This window comes from Falco rusticolus, chromosome 7 (genome assembly GCF_015220075.1).
Source record: "Falco rusticolus isolate bFalRus1 chromosome 7, bFalRus1.pri, whole genome shotgun sequence".
Lineage (NCBI taxonomy): Eukaryota > Metazoa > Chordata > Aves > Falconiformes > Falconidae > Falco > Falco rusticolus.
The window spans coordinates 12,722,217-12,738,933 of NC_051193.1; the positions used below are offsets into that span (position 1 = coordinate 12,722,217).

Here is a 16,717-nt window from a genome sequence, read left to right on the forward strand (position 1 = left end):
TGTGCTTCCCCAAGCCTAAATTCTACCCTAATGTATGTTTTTGGTGATGCTCACCAATTATTAAACCCCCTATGAGGAGTATAAAATTAAGTATTAAGCAGTACTCAGCAGACATGCCACGCACACAGTTCTGACTATATATGTCTCAGCCATAAGTAACCCAGGAATGGGATCTGTGTAGGACAGCAAGAATAACCAGAGCTATCCTCAGTTATTATCCATGTTGTTATTATAATTGCAGTTGCAAAAAAGTTCCTTTGCAGTTCAGACAAGCTCTAATCATATTTTTAAGCAATTTACTCTTGGAAAGGAATATGCCAAAACGTCTGATATCTGTCCTTTCATTGTCCCATAGTGCAAAACAGGATGTAGGGGTTGTACCAGACCCAACTACTAAAACAACAGGTCTGGAAATTGGAGAAGAATTATTTCTTCTCCAGTGGTGTCTCCTTCAATGCTGATGTCTTGACAACCTGTCCATGGACTGATACTGCAGAAACTGCTTTTCTGTATGAAATGCTGTGAGCTAGGTGTTAGGGATCTTGTGTGACATGGCTTGTAGGGAGAGGTGAAACTGTGCTGTGCCACTTGCTACTTGCTTCCAAGGAGGCACTTGCCTCCAGGGAGTGTGACTGATACCTTTTTTTCAATCATACTGATGTTTTCCTGAGAAACCCGTCTGCCCTGGAACAAGGAACCTAATGTCAATGCTGCCACACAGCCCTCTGGGTCTTCCCTGTGGCGATGAACTCCTGGGTGGTTGAGGACAAGGGTTTTGAACTGCTTTACCCCAGCATACAAGCCTTAGGCAAGCTGATGAGTCTTTTTTTTTTTTTTTTTTTTTTTTTTTTTTTTTTTTTTTTTGGCTCTTGAGCCTTATCCTGTAAAGGATGTTCAACAGAGTTTCATCTTTTGTCAACTGTGTGATGAGTGTCCAGATCTCAGTTTTGGGAAGGGAAGGGTGGTTTAGCTACTCGTTAATACTTTTCTGTGCCTTCCAGAGCAGACTCAGAGTTTGCCCAGGCTTTTAACACAGGACTGTGTTTTGTTTTAAATCCCACAGAACCTTCCCTATTCGTGGATTCCAGATTTATGATGGGCCTGTCAGGATGGCAAAATGCACTTTCAAGAAGTTCACCCCAACTGTTGATAGACACTCAAGTGCCATCGGGTTCTTCATGAAAAACTCCTGGCAGATAAGCCCCCAGAATAATTTGTCACAGATCCTGATGGAGAAAAGTGTAAGTAAGAAAAGCAGAAATGTGTGCTGTTAGATGTGCAAGTTTTTGAAGTTTTTAGAAGTGGTGAAGGATCTACCCTAGAGCAGGAATTTCCAGGCAGTGGTACATGTTGTGTTGGTACATACCATTGATTTAATTTTTTTCTTTTTTTAAAATTAAAGTTACTTATAAGCCAGTAAAATGTGACAGTATCTTATGCCTAGGCAGACATACATTAAAAAATCTGCATTAGAGGAAAGTTTCACCTTGTAACCAGGAGACCCAGAACACTACTTTTAGCTGGTGTGGCATTACCAGCTTGTATATACTGAGGACCTGGTGAGGACCTGGCCTTGGAGGTTCTGAGGGACACGGAGGAAGTGTCAGGGGACAGTAAGCTGCAATACAACTCCTGTGCAGAAATAGCAAACGTACTTAGAAGCAAAGCCATGACCCAGCTTCCTGGGTCAGCACTGAAATTCCTGTTGAGCACCACAGGAGCCTCCCTTGAGCGGTGACAGCAGAATGGGGCTCTCTATCTCTGCCTTGGCAGGAACCGTAGGATGCTGAGCAATTCCAGTCCTTGTTCTGGATTCCTGCAGGGATCATGGCCCTGCACGCTTGGCTTAGGAAATGATAGATTCCACCTGGCATGCTCCCAGGGATCATAACCTCTCCTTAGCATTTTTCAAACAAGGTCCATGCTTGTTAGGATGTCCATGAACTGTAGTAACTTTGGCTTGAGGTTTGGCTTTATCTTGAGGAAAATTTCCATTGCTCTGGGATTGACTAATACCACTGCCTCTGGCAAGCAGTTAGTTTGTCTGTCCCCTCTCTGGTACACTTCAGACCAACAACAGGAGGGTATTTCATGAAAGGTTGACGTTGATTGCTGTCACAGCTCCTCTAAGGAAAACACAGTTCCTGTGTATTTTAGTAAAGAGGTCTTAGTTACCTGAGATGCTTCAGGGACCTTTGGAACAAGAAGAAGGGCTAATTTACCTAATAATACCTTCTTTATGTCCTCCCTTGGGGAAATGGTTATAAGGTGGTCAAGGGGAACAGGAATGACAAAATCAACCTGGAACCAAGGAGGGGGGCTTAGAGAAAAATGTATGATGAAAAGTTCAATTGGTGGGATGGAAGAGTGGAAACTTTCCTCCAGTAATGGCTGTAGGACTCAGTCCAACAGAATGGTTTCAGGCAGATGATATCTGTACACATTAGCAAGGGGATGATTGCATCTTGACTGGCTGAAAGTGCAGCTTTTTAATACAGTTGCACCATTTGAGGCCAATAAGCCTGTTAAATATCCCAGCATTTTTTGACTGAGAGGCAGTTTAGTACTGCAGGGCCTTTAAGATCTGAGGCTTTCAAGGTAAAAATGGTCAGAAGACTTGCTGAATACTTCTGCAAAGCAAATGAAAATAGTACAGCGTCAGTGGCAGCCTATTAGAGAAAACCTAATGACATTATCCCAATAATTATTATATGTCCATTTCCAAGAAATACCATTTCTGTAGTTGGTATTTTGCCAACTTAAAAACCATTTATGTTTGTAACCACCTGCATCCCAGCACTTTTCTGTTATATCTGGATTGAACCCAGATGTGCTAAATCTGATTTCAGACTTGAAGGACCACGGTTAGTTTATTGTTTTGTCGCTAATTGCTAATATGGGACAATATGTCTTTGACTAGTTAAGATAGAGCCTGTAGACAGTTTTAATTAATTTTCCATCTCCAGGCTTCATTTTATTACTTTTTAAAGGGTAGCTAAGTACTAATTCCCTAAAGGACAATCATTTTACCGTTGTTTTTTGAGAAGAAATTAAACATTACTGCAAGTTGTATAGTAATGACAAAACTATTAGTCATGCTGAAGGAATAATTGTATAATTAATCAGACCAATCAGCAGATTGGTTAGACAACAAAATAATACAGCCAGTCAGGTCTTGTTTAATTCTGGCATGAAATAACAGTCAAGTAGAACAGAAGACCTAAATAGTACACTCCACAAAAAGTATTCTAGGTGCTTTTCCACCGACAAACTCAAATCTCACGTATTAGGATACTGTGCATTTATCAATAGCAACATTCTTGCTAGGCTTGTTTGTTTGTTTTAGAAAGGGTGCCTTTTAAAAGTGATTTCAAAGCAGTGGAAGCAGTAGTTGGTCTTAACCCACCTGAGGGCATGACTGATGATAGTGGTCTCCTGTCAATCTAGTTACTGTGAGTCAGTAGGACTTTGAGCACTCAAAGGAGATGGCCCCAGTCCAGAACAGAGCCATGCCCAAACAGGACACTTGTGCATAATTTCTTATGAAAACCTGGTGTATCTCTTTTTAGTCATAAAATAGCAGTGCATTCATCCCTCTGTCCTTTTGTTGCACAGCTCTGGTAGAGTGAGGTGAGGAACAAGAGGTTGCATGTGACCTTTTGGACTCCCATGAACAAGGCCACCTCCAGCAGGTGCAAAAGACTCATAAACTGTTCCAGTTCACGTCCGTTGCTAGTAGCCCCTCTGGTTATTTTTCCCTGCAGCCAGGAGCTTAGGAAGGATTCAAGCCTATTCTACTCCTCACTGTGCCACACTATGGCATCTCTGAAACTCCCTGTGACAAAGAAATCCCAGTGGTCTGTGTTGGGTGGATCTGTGGCCCCCAGAAGAGCTCAGAGGGGTCAGCAGTGGCTCCTAGCTGTGGTTTAGCGACTCCCATGGGATTGCAGTCCTGCTTAGCTAAGATAGATGGGCGCTTCCTAATGTTGCCTTTGCTATGTTTAGCTTGTGTTGTCTCAGTGCTGGGTTTCTGTGTCAAAGCAGAAGCTTGCAAACAGTTTGTGATGGGAAAAAGAAAAGCAAACACTGAGTTAAAGTGCAAGCCTGTTATCCCCTGAAAAAGTGGGCAGAAAAAGCCGCACCCAACCCTAAAGAGACTCCTGACCAAAGGGAACTTGGCAGGGGAAGAGCTTGCATCACTCCAGCAGAATAAAAGCCATGCTGACGGGAGCAGAGGCTTTGGGTGGTATAGAGGAAGGTTTGCAACGCTAGTTGAAAGTAGTTTCCTTAAAATGGTAACAGTGATAACAGCAATACAGCTTTTGTTGGCAGCTTGTGCCAACACTTGAATTTTAGGAGAAGTTACACGTTATTAGGATGTTTCCCAGTACATTATTAATATTTAATATAGCAAGTGCTTTGCGATGCAGTCTTCAGGACTTCTCTGCAGGTGTGTTAGGTGTGCTGCCTTTGGACAGGTTGAGTTAGCATATTCCTAAGAGGTTACGTACTCACATAACCATCACCTGTTAGATCTCCCTGTCAGGCTTCAGACAGGTAATTCAAGTAACCTTTATACCGTATCAGTCACAGGTAGTCCACACCTAATGGAAACTGGGAGTCTGAATAGTGGTGTGGTAGCTAGACACGACCTGTCTCTGCCCCCTCTTCTAGCTCATTCCTGGCTCCATATGGACATACCTGAGGAGCTGAGTCTTGGCTCATGTGTGTTCACTTAGAAAAAAATACATGTTGCCATAGCTGTAGCTGTAAACTCAGTGCGCCCCTGTCCTGCACTGTACAGAAGTAAGGTCACCTTGAGACTTACAAAATAAGTGACATGACTTGTTGGCATTTCCACTTTGTTTCTGACTTTCAGACTTTCGGGAGGAGAATGTTAAGAGATCAGATTAGCGTTAGCACCAAAACTGTCTGCTGCTGGATGGAAACACTGAGAGTGTTAACCAAATGTAAGCTGTGCTGGCTGTGCCTTGGTTTGTTTTGAAGTACAGACTTTGTTTTCCTCCCCAGTGAAGTGCCCGTTTTAAGATTCATCTCCGCAAGTGCACTGTCACCAAGTACTAATGATGCAGCTTTGAGCACAGTGTTTATGTTTTTTTAATATCTCCTCTTTTATAAATTAAAATGAAGGAAAACCCCCAAGTTTTGGGTTCCTCCTATTTTGCCAAGTACCCCTTTGGGCAAAAATTTTCTGCTGTAAGAAAAGGTTTGAAACACTAAAAAAATTTATTTACACTTTACATATCTATATATACTTTATATACACTTTAAATTTCCATGTCTTTGAGCCTTCTTTAAATAAGACTGCTTCCGGTGTTTGTTTATAAGACTCAGACAAGAAGGTGGCAGAAAAATGGTTCTAGGCTCTAATTTAATTTTAAAGGAATAAAGGCTTTTATTCTGCAAGTAGCTCATGCTGCAGTGGTTCATTCTTGTTAAGCCAATGGGACTTTCCACCTAACTCAGAATCACAATAACCTTCCTATTCTCCAAATCTGTTCTGTTTATTATTGTTAAAATAAAGCCTTTAAAGCGCTTAGCAAACTTGCAGCCCAAGCGTGCTGACCCTAATTCTTACTCATGTGCACAGTCCAATTAAAATTAGTTGGGCTAAATAAAACAAATTACAGTTCTTTGGGTCAGCGTGATCCAGTTGCTATTTATGCCGCCTGCTTTTATACACATTGCTGCAGGATTCATTCAGAGTGCTTGACCTGGAGTAATTATTTTCTTGATTGCTTCAGAACTTAATCATCACACACTGTATTAATTTTCTCTGCAGATATTAAAATAGTCTATGCTTTTTAGCTGAACATCTGCAGTTTCCTTGTTTTGTTGGACTTTCATATCAGGACAAATTCTTTTACTTAGCTACCAAAAAATCTTGAAAACAGGCCTACGCATAACGAGGATAATGCTGCTTCCTGATATTTTTCTTTCCTAGAAAAATTCTTCAGGGGCCATACTTAAAGGTCTTTTCCAACCTAAATGATTCTATGAGTCTGTATGTGCACAAGAGCCAGTTCTCAGAATTGCTGTCACTTTTACAGGGTTTCTAAGATTTTAGGAGGAACAATTTGAAAAAAAATGGCACTCAGAACCGTTTAGAGCAGCCATTGAAAATATACGAGAAAATTCACTGTCTAATAATTTTTGTTTCTTTGATCACAGCTGTGATATTCCTCAATAAATTTCATAATCTTCCAATACTTCCCTGCCCTTTGAGTCATCCTCTTCCTTTTGTCACCGCACAGTTTATTGCTGTGTGATTTCAAGGAATACATGGTTGTGTGGGTGCATTTCAAAAAGTCTCATTTTTGTGAAAATATCTCCCGGGATTAAGAAATGAGGGGGAAAACCAATACAGTTGGAAATCTTTCTAACTTTGGGGAGGCAAAACAAAACTTTTTACTCATACAATAGAGCTTTCTAGTTCTAACTGTATCGCTGTTTTGGCTGTTAAAACACTGCAAACCCAAGTCCATCCTTAGAGCTAACCAGTAATTTTCCTTCTTATTTTCTCCTGCTAGGTTGGACTGAAAGTGTTTTTTGGCAGATCAGGCCAGTGGTTTGGAAACAACGATAATGACGGTGACAAAACATCTGTCTTCCATGATCTGGATGGTTCAGTGACAGGGTATCCGGACACTTTCATAGGTAGAGCAGACAACTACTTGCTGCGTCACCCCGGCTGCTTGACTGTCCCACGCTGGAACGGGATGGTGTGTACTGGGAAGTTCGCACAGGTAACGGGGGTGGTGGCAGCAGTGTCGCTGGGCAGGTGGGGTGGGTGTCCTCAGGTACTCTGCTGAGGGGCCATGGAGTGAAGCCTACTCAACACTCCATAAGATAGCAGGTGAATAATAAATTGCGTATAATTTTACTCCTCTCTGTGTTATCTGCCTAATTCCAAGGACTCGGTAAAGCTCCTGTTCATCCATGGCTGCAAGGAGCCCTGTCTCTTCCCATTGTCCACAACCAGCTGCAAGTTGAAACTGAGCTGGGAGAGAGTTTGCTGTTTTCTAGTTCCTGTTTCCAGACATTTGTCCCCTCTATCGTGGGGCTCTAGTGCATAAGTCTTGTAAATCAGGTTTCAGTAATGGAAGGTGTTACTTCTCTGATACATCCCACTGCATTCAGGATGGTGAAACGGGTGGCTGAGAGACAAACTCACACTTACCTCTGATTTCCCATCCAGAAATCACTGTCTGAGGGATGTTCAGCCTTAGGCCAGGGTGGTCTTAAACCTTCACAGCAGTTTTCTTCAGCCCGCTGGAGTTAGAGACTTTAACTGAGATGTTGACACCTTGGTCGAAAGGGCTGCAAATCCCCAGTAACCTTTCAGTAGGGAAAGAAAGGAAGAGGAATTTGTAAATGGAGGGAAAATGTGACCTCAGAATCAGATCCTGGTTCATTGTATGTTGCTCAAATTTCACCAAGACCTTTGTTGTGGATGGAGCATACTATAAATACATGACTCACCACAGCTTTCACAGTCACCCGTAAGAGACTGCAGATGGCTCTCCTTGCTCCTTTGCTTCTAAAGGATAATAATGTATGTACCAAAAAGGTATCTAGGCCTGTTAAATTCCAGTTACTCGGACATGTTGCGAGGTGTCCTCTCTCCTTGTGCTGAACAAGCCAAAGATTAAGACTGTGGTGGGTGTGCACAGTGCCATGTGGCTTGAGGTTGGAGTGTGGGTACTGGGAACCCTCACACCAGATCTGGCTTTTGGAAGGACCATTATGTTCTTTTGATCCCTGAGAACAGCCCTGCGCTGTCAAATAAAGACTACAGCGGGGCGCACTGCTGGATATGAAAGGCAAGGGTGGATTATGAAGTGATCTTAAAATAAGATCAGTGTTCTTGAGATACATGAGATACAGCAGGTGTGTGTTTGTTTATTTAATTATTAAGAATCTTCTGTGCAATTGAGAGCATGCTGCAAACTCTTGTCTCATTGGGAGTCAGCAGACGTTGCCCAGACATCAGCAGGTGTGGCACAGGATGAAAGTCTACCTGAAGTCAGTGAAGAGCGGGCAGAGCTAAAATTGCCTGGAGAGGAGCAGGCTGTCAGGTTTCCCTTGTTGGCATGCAGATTAGTGAGCATGGGGATTAGCAGAGCCTGATTTCCTACAGATGCACCTCAGGATAGGTTTCAAACCTAGACTCATGGTCTTTCCACATTGGGAGATTTCTGAAGGTGCTTTCTCTGTGGCTTCTCTGGTGTGTAGTAATGTGTGAGCCTGAACTCCAGGTAGTCAGGCACAGCGCTCTACTCCCCTTTCCCCAAGGAACTTTTTGCGTGACACTTTTGGGAGTGCAATTATCTTTGAGACCTCTATACGTAATAAGTGCACAGCCAATTCCAGATTATGCATGTCTCTAAGCTAAAAAAATGTATATGCATTTGCTTTAGCTGCACAGCAGAGAGCAGGACTAGCTATTTAAGTGTCTAGACACTGGGTTTATGACCCCTGGTTTGCTATTGACTAGGCATGGAACAGGATTGGGCTCCTATGAACCACTCCCATTGAATTAGGGCTTTGTCCTTGGCACTTGGTTTTGCTCTGTGTCTCTAGAGAAATGATCCTCTCTGCTCTGGCAACCTAACAGTTAAATTGAGAATTGTAAACAAGTAGGCATTTATATTTTTATTTCTATTAATATCCTCCCGGTTATGGCACTCTACACGGTGAGGCAGTTTTTCCACCATAGAAAATTTCCTTGGCTAGGTTTAGGCAAGCATAAACATTTGCTTCTCTGGGATCTGTTCCTTACCAGTGTTTTTCAACTAATCAGCATCCAGAAGGATGAGTAAAGTTCATATTAAATGCTTCACTTCATGGGTTTTGGGTAGGGAAATATATGTATGTGCAGGGTAGGAGAAATTGGTCCCGTGCAGCAGGGTTTGGTTTAATTTGGAGGGTATAATTGTTGGAGTATTTCAGCTTAACCCTGATTCTCAGCACGTTGACTACTGGTGATTCATGTGCGTGCTACACTCTGAGCGTCATACTTCAGCTCAAAAGCCTGAAAGAGTGAATCTAGTTATGGAGAAAGATGGTTTGCTTTGATCTTAGCAACTCTATTACAAAATCTGTTTTTCTTTTCCTTTTCATGTAGCTCTGGTAGGCAACATCTTTCATCCTTCCCTAGTGCAAGCAGGTGAAAATGTCCTCTCAGTTCAAGGAAATAATGACTCCTACAGTACTGCTGAACTGAGCCCAAGATAGTCAGCCTGGGGATGGGCTACTTGGCATGGAGAAATGAGATCCAGGTCCTTCAGCTAACGTTGCAGGCAGATTCTTTCTGAGCAAAGCACCTAGAGTTCGATTAATTTCTTTTTGCTTGGTTTCTCTCATTCACTTCTCATGCTTTTCCTCACCTGGATGTAATTTGCCAAGGAAAGAAAATGACTGGGGAAAACCAGTTCCTGTGGCAGTGTTTCTAGCTCCACAAAATCCTGGGGACAGATGGTCCTGAGGGTGTTTTAATCCAGCAGCTCAGGTTGACATCCCACCTTCCTGTGCTTGGTTTGTGGTCCCTACTCTCCACCACCTCCAAGAAGCATCATGCCACCTTTCCCACATGGTGTCTAAGACCTTCCTTCAGCAGAGAGCACTAAGAAATGCCTTGTGCTTTGCTTGCAGTGTTGCCTTTTGCTACCAAAGAAGGGTTCTGGGACCAGTTTAAAATAGTGAAATTTACCCAAGCAAGAACTATCGGGTCTGTTGATTCTGGAGCTTGTAGGGTTGTTGTAGTCCAAACAAGACCAGCCCCTATGCTTTTTAGCGACAGCTGAAACTCTCATGTTGTAATGTACATAAAGTGAGGCTTTAAGGAAGAACACTAAATAGGGGGAGACTCACAGGGAAATCACAAGAGTTGGCAGCACCACATCTGGTAATCTCTGTGAGTCACTCAGACTCTGCCAGCAGGGCACTGAGGTCCTTGGTGTCCCAGCAGCTGGTGCAAGAGCCAGTAATAAAAGAAAAATGTAGGGAGAGGCTCATCCCATAGTTCTCTCCATATAGCTGGGTGAGATTTCCAAAGCACGGAGCCAGAGACTCCTCAACACCTGCATTACTGGTTAAAATATAAATGAGATTCCTAAACCATTTCTGAATTTTATATAAATTGTAAGGCAAGTGCCTTGGCTCCCACCGGGTAGCTGAAGCCGTGCACTTACTGCTTTCTTGCAGACTTTACAGCAACTCATCAGGAGATGCTGTGAAATTTCTCCTTTTTGGTATTAGTCTTTGTTAAAACAAGCAGAGATTTTGGCAGTATGTGCTATTTCCTTTTATAAGCTTAACAAGGTGTGGCTCTTCTAAGAAACTGCCATGTAACTAGATTAGTGTCAGTTTCAAATTAACAAAAAATTAATGCCTTGCTATTATAAAATACTTTAGAAAATGCTGTTGACTTTTCACCAGTTCGCTTAGTCACTACCTTTCTACAGGCAGCTAAAACAGAAATTATTCCACTCCTGTTAGCTCTGTTTCTGCAGCGAATGTTTGCAAGTGCACCGGTCCTGCATCCCCAGGTTACATACCTCCAGCTGGTATTGTGTCCTCAGTACCTGTAGCTGGGTTTGGTACTGATGCTTCTCAATGTAAAGCAAGCAAGAGAGGCGGCATGTAGCGAACGGTGCTTTTCTAACCCCAGGCCTAACCGTTCAAACCCAGGTATCTGCAGTTCTTGAGGACTGTCAGCACCTCACAGACTGGGAAGAAGGAAAAGCCTGCAAGATATTCTTCAGCTGATGGTGTCCGTATTTGAACAAAGAGGTCCAATTTTGATCTCTGATGTATACCGATGAAAAGCCAAAGTTATCTTGCTGATATCAATGACACCTTAGCATGTCCTAGCATGTCTTAGAGAAAGAAAGATACATTTCTTTTTCTTTTCAGAAGAGCTTTAAAGTCTTCACTTGGGTGTTTCGTACAGAAAATGTTTTGCCCTGGGAAAATATCCTTTTTGATGGGGAGAAGGTATGTTTTGAGCATCTCATTTTTAAGGTATTTTGCCCCAGCTTGACAGCTGACAGCACAGCAGGACAAAAGCAATGTTAAAGAAACCAGAAGGCAAGCAGACCTTTTCTCACTGTTCCAGTACTTTGTGTATTGCTTATCTCCATACTTGCTATCCAGTTGAATAGCAGATCCCCCATGAATTGTAAAAGAACTTATCTTCTCAGTTTCACAACCTACTTGGGAGAATTGCCATGTAAGCACAGGGAAATCTGACACATCCTTTTAGCGTGAAGTGTTAAGCAGCTAAAATGACAACTATGTCCATTAAACCTTCCAGGCAAGTAGAAGGCTTGCGTTTTATAACATGTTAACTAGCTTTTCTTCTCCTACTACATTAAGCTATCACCACTTCTCATATTTTGAAGTATCTTTATGACCCACTTTCTTCTTGTATATATTTTGATAGAGCTAACCAAAAATTGTGGAGGTGTTGCTAAGGAAGATGGATTTTTCATTCCAGAAAAAATTATCTTGCTGCTCTCCTTTTTGCTCCTACTCACAAGCATTTTGGCCCTGCAAAGGTAGATACACGGAAGAAAAGTGATAAAGGTTTCCAAGTTCATTTTGAACCAGTAAAGGTGTCACGGAGTAAAGGCTTAGGAAGAAAGCGGCCACGCGGTGACATCCTGAGAGCACTATGCTGGGACAGTGGCTGATGTTTCACCGACCTGGGGCCAGTGGAGCTCAAAAGGTTCTTTTTACTTTGTTCATCTCTTTAGGAATTAAAAGCAGCCTTTGGTGGATGGATCTCCTGGGATTTTTCTTGAGTAATCTATTCATCTTGACTGCAGTCCTAAAGGGGTAACAAAACGCAAGTACTAGGACTGACGTGAGTCAGCATCACAGAAGGGAGGTCAGGGATTTCATGAACAGGGATTGGATTCCCCTCTTGTCCCTTCTTCCCTGAGGGGAGAGGCCCAGAGAAAGGGACGAATGGGAAAATGTGGGGTGCTGCTTTCTGTGCAGCTTGGTGTGTTCAAGAAGGACCAGGCCACCAGGACTGATTCCAGAGCTGAGCCCAGTTGCTGCAGGAAACATCTCAGCTAGTCCCTCCCTGCTCCCAGTCAGAGCCCTGTTGACTAGCGATGCTCCACCTGGGCAAGAGCCTCTTCGTGTAGGGTTTACATTGCTTGATCAGCTACATGTGGCCTCCTTTAGGGGTAGATGTTTTGTAAGATCCACTGGATACACATGTGTATTTCTGTGGGACTGAAAATCACATCTTTGGTGGCTTGCAGTTCTAAGGCATTCTCTCAGTGGCCACTGTTGGTCATTGCTGGAGACAAAGCCAGTCCACAGATATTTCTGTCAACACAGACGTGGCATTTTCCCTTGTTCTAGTAATCACTGTTCTCAAAACAGCTGTCACCGTTATCCTGAGTGTCAGACCTGTGACTTGTTCCCTCGGCACTTGGAGGAAAACGCTTCCAGCAAATCTCTGACACGCTTTCCTCATCATCTTACTGAAGCACTCTGCAAACTCTTCCAGCACTTTCTTGAATTCATTAACAACCGTTGTAGAGAGCAGCTTAGGCCATGCATAGCACTCTCGCTCTCTCTTTTTTTCTTTTTACCCAAGTACCTCAAGGTCTATAAGAAACGTTTGTTCTTGGTAGTCTGTAATTTAGGAACTTTTGGAGCTCATTGAATGCATTTCCTTCCCTTCTTCATTTATTTTATTATTGGTGCATTTAATTTTGTGGTAAATGCACAGCAGCTACCATCGTAACATTCTGTGCTTGAAGGACACAGAAGGAAATAATGTGAAAGTTTCTGGTGGTGGAACAGAAACTCTTGCCTCTTACTCAGAAAGACACAAGTGGGGTATTATTTTGCAGTATCAGAGTTCATTCCAACCGTTTTTTGTCACAAAATGCTGTTTTGATTGAGAACAATTAATACATCGATGGGATTTCAGGTCTGAAGGTACCTTACTGATTACCTGATCCAACCTCAGCACTTCCCCATCTGGGTGGGGACAAATGAGATTGAAATGTGGTTTGTTACATTCCCTGCTACTGACTTTCTAATCATGGTCTGAATGTGAAGGGAAAATAGGTTTTCCTCCTTGGTTTCGTAGATACAAGAGGTCTTTTATCAGACTGTAAAAACAGTTATTCTTCCTTGATCCATCATGAACGAGCAAATGTGCTGCTGCTCAGAGGCTGGAGTGAATTACTTGATCAATAGTTTCAGCCATCAGGAAAAAATCCTGTTTAATGCAATTCTGCGATACACTTCAAGGGTCTGCAGATACCACTCAGGACAGGTTTTCATCATTAAAGTGCAATGGTGTAAAAGGAGGAGTGGGCTGAATATCCAAGAAATATTTACAACCGTTTTGGGATTATTTCTTTGGCAAGAGACCCAAATTTTTAACTTGAGCATTCAGCATGAGGCTGATGAATTTGGGGTGAGGTGGGGGGTAGGCGGAGGTGGGCTGTCTTTTGGAGGTCCTGAGGAGCACAAGCTCAGCAGCAGGAGCAGATGCAAGCACAGAGTCCTTCTGAGCGTGAAACTGGAACTAGGGGCTGAACTAGCTAGAAACCTCAACTAAAATAAGCCCATATATAAACCAGTGAGAGAGAGTCTGGTTTTGCAGAGCTTTCTGTCTGTGTAGACAAGAAGGGGAGAGACAGGCATGGAGGTATGAGGGGCCGAGGTCTCATAGCCCTGCATTAGAAGGCAGATATCCTGATAGATGGAGTCTCTACCTCAAAGGCAGAAACTGTTTAAAAACAATTGTGCTGGATGGATGCTCAGAAGCTCAGACATTTCTGAGCTAATGTGGATTTTTATGTTGGATAGTTTAAGTTTGTGATGTAAAGAGCACTGTGCGGGAGAGTGAAGGAAGCAGAAGTATAGGTGTCCTCACCTGTCCTTGCTGCTTTTGAAACCCTTCAAGGTATATGACAAGCTGTCTGCCACAACCCTGCATGCCGAGACAGATTATATGACGGGTTGTGCATCCTCCTTTTGCAATGGAATTTCACCCCGGCAGACGCAGGTAAACATCATGTGTTCAGCCTTAAAACTAACATTTGCCACATGAATTTGCCTTCATTTGAGTGATGGCAGGACAGAAAAAGCATACAGCTGGGGTGTAGTTTGTTTTGAACTACAGGCCAAGGGCATCTGTTGGTCCCTGCACAGAAGAGCTCTCCGCTGAAACCTATGGAACACAGTATTTAGTCTGTAAGGTCATACAGTCAAGCCATCAAGTTTTAGCCCCCCAAATTCCAGCCTAGTCTGCTACTTGAGAGAAAAGATGTGGATTCCATTAGATACCTGGACCTAATCCAAAGCCCATTGAAATAACTCAAGTTTTCTGTATTTTCAATGGAATAAGCCTGTTTTTAAAGTGCAGTTATTTGAATTCATAAAAAAGAGTTACTTTGCAATATTTCCTTGATTACCCTTCTCCCTTAAGATTCTGAATAGTGAACATTTTTATGGTGCTGTACAATTCATATCTCACTTCACGGTGTCCCCACGAATGGCAGCAGATGCTATTTCTGTTTTACCTTTTTATTTGAACTGGAAATGTTTCAGCAACTTTCCAAATGTTCTGAGCTCTTCATTGGCAAAAACCGTTTGCAGGCAAAAGTGATCAAATGCACATGTTATGGCTGCGCCTGGCTGGTTTAATGGATATGTTTGTCATTTTCCTTTCACCCTCAGCTTTATATTCAGGCCAGACGCCCTGAGAATCTGACCTTACTCATTGCCAGAGCAGCATACCATTCCCATCCCTTGCGGCTGCAAGGCGTGAACAGAGGAGCTCCATACCAGCAGTACCAGCCTGTCGTCATGCTGGAACAGACTTATATCATCCAGTGGGATGGCAGAGCACCTGAGGATATTATCCTGTACCCGATCAACTTCAACAGGTACTGCCCTATTTTGCTAGAAAATGCTCTCTTTTCAAACTGTCTGGTGCTTTAACAATTTCTCAGGATATTCGCAAATGACCTTTCAAATGTCTCAGCAATTTCTGAGGGCGTGGAAGCAAGGTGTTAATGGCTGGCACTTACGGATGCAAAGAGATGATGCCTCTGCTTTCACTTTATTTCAGCTTTTTTGATGTGCAGAGACATTTCTCTTTCCAGAAAGTTTTGAAACAGAATCCAAGTTAGTCCTGGCCTGCTGTCCCTGAAATGTCTCCAGAAGAGCTCTGGCTCTTGTTCATTTGTTTGTACTAGTTGCTGCACACATAATTTATCTCCTATATATATAAAGTGCAGAAATACATCAGAATGTGCACAGAGCTTTGCATCTTTGGTAATCCAAACAGCACTGTAATCACTGTTTCTTTTTACATGAAGTTTAAAAACATTAGGACTCAGTACAGCAAAATTGTAGGCTATGCTGTATTTATATCCCATGTTTTCTTCTAGAGTTATATAAAAGCAGGGTATATCCATTGTAGATGCTGCTTTTTTTCCCTTGCAGTCTATTTCATTTTGCATAAGTTAATTTATGGGTTTTAGTACCATTCCTCTTACTTTAGTGAAATGACTTGTGCTTTGCACTGGTTAGGAGAGTCCTGCAATCCTACCAGCTTAGCAGTGACAGACATCGCCGTGCTTGGTGCAGAGGAGACGCTGCAGGAGATGAGCACCACAAAAAAACCTAGCCATCCCCTTGGGTCCTGCAATTTATGTGACTCCTTTGGTTATTGATAAAAACACAATACAATAAAAGGACAGAGGTATGCAAATGAAATCTTCCATGGGTACATACAACCCAGCCAGACACAGGCACAGGCTTGCAAAGCAGATTTTAGACAGTTTGATGTGAAAGAAGTCAGAGGCACCGAGGATGTGAAGCAGCACATACTGCTGGTAAATCTGGCGGGTTCCTAAGTCCCTCCAGTATTATCCACCAAACCCCACACTCATGCGCTGCTCCTCCAGCAGAGCGTCGCTGCGGTGGTTTTAGCTTAGGACAGTTTTGGCAAAAGCTTGAGCTGTGTTTGGTTCCCCTGAACTTTGGACCTGAAGAAGTTTGGGGAAAAATACTGTCCTTAGTTCCCATTATGAATTCCCATGGGAATGTAGCTGGGAAGGGCAGCGTTTTCTCTTTCTGCAGTGCCCGTTGTGGGGAGTGACAAATACCTGGTCCTCTTGATTTAAAGATGTAGTAGCTGTGGGGCTGTGACCGAGTTGCTGGAGGATCAGTGTTTGGACACTCCTGTCACAGAGGAATTATTGGAATTAAATCGCTGCTTTTCTGTGTTAATAGATCTTGGTGCACTTTAAGGAAGAGGAAAACCCATTAGTCACTCTCAGGGAAGCCGAGCTTTTCAATTATTATCTGTCTTAAAATGATTAGTTATTTCCTTGCGGTTGCAGAGCCAAGTCTTCTGCTGGGTAACTGGTGGTTACTCTGTCACTGTGCCAATTAATACTTGCCAAAGCTTTGGCCCATGGTCTTTCAAGCACAGTGATTCAAATCTGAAGGCAGCACTCTGGGTCTTTGGTAAAACTCAGCTTGAAGTTTAGCTCTTGTTCAAGCAGCAACTTCACTACGTTTTACTATTGAAAACCACAATGTGGTTGTGGTTCTCTTGGTCTTGTGTTAAACAGGGCAAAGGTTTGTAAATTTTTCTGATGCAGGAACAGTTGGCGAGGTATGTGTTTTGAAGAACTGTAAA

At 42.8% G+C, this 16,717-nt stretch overlaps 2 protein-coding genes across 4 annotated transcripts in view; both read left to right on the forward strand.

The window, feature by feature from the left end:
• The window catches only part of LOC119150832 (cell surface hyaluronidase-like), a 55,219-nt gene that overhangs the window by 17,173 nt on the left and 21,329 nt on the right, over window positions 1–16,717 (forward strand). The window contains exons 15-17 of the mRNA XM_037393832.1: window positions 1,064–1,241; window positions 6,552–6,767; window positions 14,743–14,951. Of these exons, the coding sequence (XP_037249729.1) occupies window positions 1,064–1,241; window positions 6,552–6,767; window positions 14,743–14,951 (603 nt within the window). The remainder of the gene's footprint in view (window positions 1–1,063; window positions 1,242–6,551; window positions 6,768–14,742; window positions 14,952–16,717) is intronic.
• LOC119150785 (cell migration inducing hyaluronidase 1) overlaps window positions 1–16,717 on the forward strand; it is a 114,923-nt gene that overhangs the window by 15,581 nt on the left and 82,625 nt on the right. The gene's annotated exons all lie outside the window — the stretch shown is intronic.